The sequence below is a fragment of the Salvelinus sp. IW2-2015 genome, linkage group LG14 (genome assembly GCF_002910315.2).
Source record: "Salvelinus sp. IW2-2015 linkage group LG14, ASM291031v2, whole genome shotgun sequence".
Taxonomy (NCBI): domain Eukaryota; kingdom Metazoa; phylum Chordata; class Actinopteri; order Salmoniformes; family Salmonidae; genus Salvelinus; species Salvelinus sp. IW2-2015.
This window is the reverse complement of record NC_036854.1, coordinates 34,176,122-34,181,945: the sequence shown is the minus strand read 5'-3', so window position 1 is coordinate 34,181,945 and position 5,824 is coordinate 34,176,122. Positions and strand designations below refer to the sequence as shown.

The 5,824-nt window shown below is 46.8% G+C and overlaps 1 protein-coding gene across 1 annotated transcript; it reads right to left on the bottom strand.

Annotated features, from left to right (window-relative positions):
• Window positions 1-552: 552 nt before the first annotated feature.
• On the bottom strand, window positions 553-5,172 carry LOC111972930 (palmitoyltransferase ZDHHC20-B-like). The gene is given in 14 exon segments (XM_070446662.1): window positions 553-604; window positions 709-809; window positions 989-1,078; window positions 1,330-1,441; window positions 1,444-1,455; window positions 1,961-2,093; window positions 2,320-2,355; window positions 3,072-3,192; window positions 3,293-3,325; window positions 3,446-3,515; window positions 3,643-3,763; window positions 3,975-4,069; window positions 4,369-4,395; window positions 5,019-5,172. Coding segments are annotated over 14 exon segments (1,113 nt in total). The 5' UTR covers window positions 5,137-5,172; the 3' UTR covers window positions 553-560.
• Between the last annotated feature and the right edge of the window lie 652 nt (window positions 5,173-5,824).

Sequence of the window (5,824 nt, the reverse complement as noted above, 5' to 3'; positions counted from 1 at the left end):
ATGTCCCAGTACCTCCTAGCTCAAATGTAGTCTTCTCCCAGTCCAGGTACTTCCTCAGCCGTGGTCCATTTAACACCCAGTCTGTTAGCTTTTGGCACAGGCATTCTCAACTCTGAAGCGTGAAGACTGATTACTATTCCTGCCATCATCAAGTGATACTGAGATCCATTAACAGTCCTGGGTGGACAATCGGGTCACAGTCAACTAAAATAAAAAATATGTTTACAGTAGGCTGTGCGTGGTTCTTCTGTGCAACTGCATAAATAGTTGTGTGTGTGTAACTTTCTGATGATTAAAAACAGGGCTATATCTATGGTGATGCGTGAAAGGAGTCCGTTTCCATGGTTATGCTGAGTGTGACATTTTCGGAACTACAGGGACGCGTTGGGAGACTGTTTCCATGGTGCCAAAAAAAATAAAAAATGGTGGTATACTTAAGGCATCATATTAGATGGCTGGTTTCTTCTCCTGAGATGAGTGACAGAGATACATTTAGTTGATTAAATCTAGCCTCAGAAGACAGATGTAGTCAGGGGCAGAACTCTGGTTGGCTCACCTTGTTATGACTCCCTCTCCATGATGATTGTGATGGTCTCACTCCCAGCTGTAACACAGAGGTCAGAGGTCTTTATTACCAAAACTATCCATTAGCTACCATCAATACCATTCAGAGCATAACCTACAGATCAATTGTGAGCAGATACCTACTGTTATTCTCCAGGTGTTCTGTGACGTTGTTGGCATGCTGCTCGTTGCCAAGGAGATGGTTCTGAGACTCGCTGAGAGGACTGGCCGGGACGTCTTCAATACTGGGAAGAAAATAATCGATTTAAAAACATCTGATTGATAATGCATTACTGAACATGTTTAGATCATATTTGATGATATATATCGTGTATGTCAAATAGAAGTTCTCATGTTTCTGCTTAATCTTAAATCTGACCACTGTTTGTTGGCATTGATTGACCTATTGATCATATTTTATTACCTTTTATTGGCCTCCGGCTGCAAGCTGACTGTGGGCTGTTCTGGGTCAATGTTGACAAGCCGTGATGGGAACGTCAGTCCATCACCCTGACTGTATCACAACACATCACATCACACAGTATCACATCACACAGTATCACGCCACAGTATCACACCACACCGTGAGAGAGGAGAAAGAAGATAAGAGAAACTCTGGGTTAGAGACTGGAACTCTGGGTTAGAGACTGGAACTCTGGGTTAGAGACTGGAACTCTGGGTTAGAGACTGGAACTCTGGGTTAGAGACTTGGAAACTCTGGTTAGAGAGACTGGAACTCTGGGTTAGAGACATCCCTCCACTAACCTGGTGAAGATGGGTAGCAGCCAGAACTTCTTCTCGTCTCCAAACACCTGGGCGATGTTTTTCCCAAAGCCCAGAGAGAAACCGTTCTTATCAGAACCTGTCCTGAACACTGAGCCCTGAATGCCTCTGAGGGAGAGAGGGGGGTGTAGAGAGAGGGGGGGGGGTAGAGAGAGGGGGGTGTAGAGAGGGAGGTAGAGGGAGAGAGAGGGGAGGTAGAGGAGAGAGAGGGAGGTAGAGGGGATAGATGGGGAGTGAGAGAAGAGAGGGGGGTAGAGGGTGATGAGTGAGCGTCTGAGGAGCGAGTGAGTGTGTGTGTGTGTGTGTGTTGAGGGACTGTGTGTTGAGGGACTGTGCGTGAGTTATTTCTATTTTAACCTTAACTTTACTTGCCTAGTTAAGCAAAGAACAAATTATTATTTACAATGATGGCCTACCCCAGCCAAACCCGGACGACGCTAGGCCAATTGTGTGCCGCCCTATGGGACTTCCAATCACGGCCGGTTGTGATACAGCCTGGAATCGAACCAGGGTCTGTAGTGACGCCGCTAGCATTGAGATGCAGTGCCTTAGACTGCTGTGCCACTTGGGAGCCCTTAAAAAAAAAGAGTGCGTGTGGGACTGTGTGTGTTACCTATGGTGGACCTGTTCTTCCCTACGAGCCACAGGTGGTAGCTGAAGAGGGAGAGAATGCTGATGCAGAACATGGCCGCCACAAAAAAGAGAAACAAGACATGGAATTTGGCGTGAGTGTCTGGCAGCTCATTCTGGGGAGGAGAGGAGGAAAAGAGAAAAAGAGAGAGAGGGAGAGTCAATGTCAAAAACCAAATGGAGGGAGGGGTGGGGGTGAGAGAGAGGGAGAGGCGGGGCGCCTTGATAACCATGTCAACACAACAAAACACAGCACACACACACACAACGCCATCACACAACATCCACAGGTGCACTTCATGCCCTGCAACAGCTACACTAAGGCTCTGGAGGCTGGGTTACCTTGGGGCAGTTCTCTGCCGATTTCCTCCGGCAAAGCTTTAGTACAAACAGAGACAAGACTGTTAGACACCAGGAGAGGTCAGACGGAGGGAGGGAAAGGTAGAGATTGAGGGGGAGGTGGTAGAAAGTGTTAGAGTGTTAGAAAAGGGTTCAGGGATCAAATAGGAGTCACTTGGGGTGATAGAAAACGAGGTGGAAGAAAGAGAGAAGGTGTGTTAAGAGGACAGAGGAGCAGGCAGAGTCAGGGCTGGTGAGATGGCATGGACAGGAGGACATGGTAGAAATGAATAGAGAGAGAGGAGGAGTGGGGTAGACAGAACAGAGAACAATAATAATGTCTGTGAGGGAAAGAGGGGGGTCAGAGGGAGAGCAAAATCTGAAAAGCTGGGAGGGAGGCCAACTAAGAAAACAAGGAGCGGAAGGGGGGGAAGAGGAAGGACAAAAGAAAGAAAGAGAAAGAGGGAGCTGCATAACAGTGAAGCAGTACAGCTGTGAGGCCACAGTGTTAAGCAGCAGGATGTGGGAGAATCCAAGCAGTTACAACAAACACAAATAGTAGCATTTGACACACACACCACTGTCATCCACACACAGACTGTAGCATTTCATACACTATCTTACATGTGGGAAAAAGCACGCACACACACCAACATCTGCAGCATTGAATGTATGGGTGGGTGGGGAATAACAAGACTAAAGCAGTGGATGCCAGAACAGATGCAGGCTGCAGTGAATGTGAGACCATTACTCACTGTCCAGAACTTGATGAAATACTGCAGTACGGTGGCTGCAATGAACAAACAGTACACCAGAGAGTAGCACAGGAACAGAATAAAGAACTTGTAGTTGGAGAATCCCACACAGTTGTTCACCCTGAGAGAGGAGACAAAAAGTAAGTTGAGTTATGATCATACTTCCTCTGAACATTAGAATACTATGATCTACTGTGGATGTGAGGAAACAGACAACATACCAGGGGCAGTGATGGTCCATCTTCAGCACACACCTAATACATGGAAGAAGAGAGAAGAGAAAGAAGAATGAAAAAAAAACTTCGGAATCAGGCCATTCAACGGGAAAAGCAAGACTGGAAGAGAGGAGAGGAGACAGGAAATAGCAGACTCACATGTCGCAGGCAGAACAGTGGTGGCAGCGGTCTGGTTTAATCACCTGACACCGGTCACAGTAGCGGATCGCTGTACACAACACATTAATCCAACTGATAAGCTACACACTCAACGGCCAGGGCTGGATCAATCAACTGGGAGAGAGACAGACAGACACACACACAAACATAGATAGACAAGACAGATAGAGACAGACCTCCAGCCCCGGTGCGTGTGTAGAGGGGTAGGTTAGCGGCAGCCCTCCACAGGATCTCCTGCTGCGACTCTGGTCTCTCCTCCTTCACATACTGCTCCTTCTCTGCCTTAGGCAAGCAGAACTAACAGGAGAGAAAGATGGCAGAGAGAGAGAGAGAGGAGAAATAAACAAAACAGACAAAGGAAAATAACTTCAATTATGGTTAGTCCCTTAGCAACATTGTCCATCCACCTGTGTCATTGGAATAAATCTACTCATAGACATCTATCCAGTGGAGCTGTGAGCTACAGCATTGTGGATGTTTCAGGGCAGGTATCTAAAAGGCAGGGTACCTCTTTGGAGGGGTTGGCTGGCCTGGTGAAGATGGTCTTCCAGTAGGACCACACAAACATGACGAAGGACAGATGGAAGAACACCATGTAGATGACTGTAAGAGACACACAGACAGAGTCAGAGACACATTCACACCTGGCTTCAACATAGCAGATATTCATATTTTGACTATCTGCACATGCATAGGACAAGTGTAAGGGCGCAATTTAGTAGTGTCTACAGTGTGTATGTGTGTTTACGTGTGTCCAAATTGAGCCCAGTCCAGCCAGAGTAAATAAAACTAACTTCAGCCATGGCCCTTGAGCAACAATCCCAATGAGCAGCAAATGGGCCCATTTCAGTAAAAGCCAATCAACCAGTAGAAATCAATCCCATCCAATAGCTACTACTTACTCTTTTCTGCTATGCTGGGGATGGTGACTGCAGGGGGACGGAAATACAATAATGTTAAGTTTGCATCTGGTGTATGTTGTGGGTGTCAGACATACTGTATGCAGCTAGCAACAACAAGACACATTCCTGTGGACATTGTTGAATGGCTCATTATTTTTCTTGCATTCCTGGCAAGCTTTCACCTGTCCAGTTCTTGGACATCAATGCAGAGGAAGGAGAGGGAAGCCACGCCCACTTGAAACAAATAATAAGCATTCTCTATCTTTGCTTCTTCCGTCTTTTACTTAGGTACATTGTTCCAGGTAGAAAATAATGTGAACAGTTCTCTACATCTGGCAAGATGTCGACAGAATAACAGATAACTGGGGTTGGTAGTCTATCGTTGTACCAATGTATGATAGCTTTTAATTAAGTGCTAAAATTGAACAGTTTAATTCGCTAGCTAGCTAACGGGTAGCTACAGAGACAGATTATTTGGCTAGCTATAGCGCTACATTGACAGGATCAAACTAGCTAACTAGCCAAGCCTTTGTTATCTAGCAGCAGTCGCTCCATTCACTTCCTGTGACCAGCTAACGTTAGCTAACTAGCACAAATATCAACCATAACACAACGACACTCGCAGTGAAAAGCATTTTTTTAATACTTACAAATGCAGAGCTCTACGACGTACGCATAGTAAGACCAACATACGACTAGGGCGATAAAAATCACAGGTATCCAAGCTAAGCCCCGTTGACAGCATCTCAATACGTGGGTGGGCGCCATCTTTACTCTTCCACCCAAACCGAAGGGAGTGTTTGCGTGACGTCACGTACCAAACTCCCATGTGCAATTCCCTTCATCTCCCGGTAGAGTGCGCAAGTGCCCCACACTTGCAAGTGCAGTCCTAATAGCAAAGCTGGCCTGTACAGCCAACTAGTTGTACAGCCAACTTGCTTCAAGTTCCTTGTTGTCCACATCAACAACACACCAAGACAGTCATGAAGAGTGCACGTCAAAGCCTATTCCCCCTCAGGAGACTGAAAATATTTGGCATGGGTCCTCAGACCCTCAAAAAGTTCTACAGCTGCACCATCGAGAGCATCCTGACTTGTTGCATCACGGCCTGGTATGGCAACTGCTCGGCCTCCGACCTCAAGGCACTACGGAGGGTAGTGCGTATGGCCCAGTACCTCACTGGGGCCAAGTTTCCTGCCATCCAGGACCTCTATACCAGGCGGTGTCAGAGGAAAGCCCTAAAAATTGTCAAAGACTCCAGGCATCCCAGTCATAGACTGTTCTCTCTGCTACCGCACGGCAAGCGATACCGGAGCGCCAAGACTAGGTCGAAAAGGCTTCTTAACAGCTTCTACCCCAAGCGATAAGAATCCTGAACAGCTAATCAAATTGCTACCCAGACTATTTGTATTGTCCACCCTCCCCCTCCCACTCTTTTACGATGCTGCTACTCTCT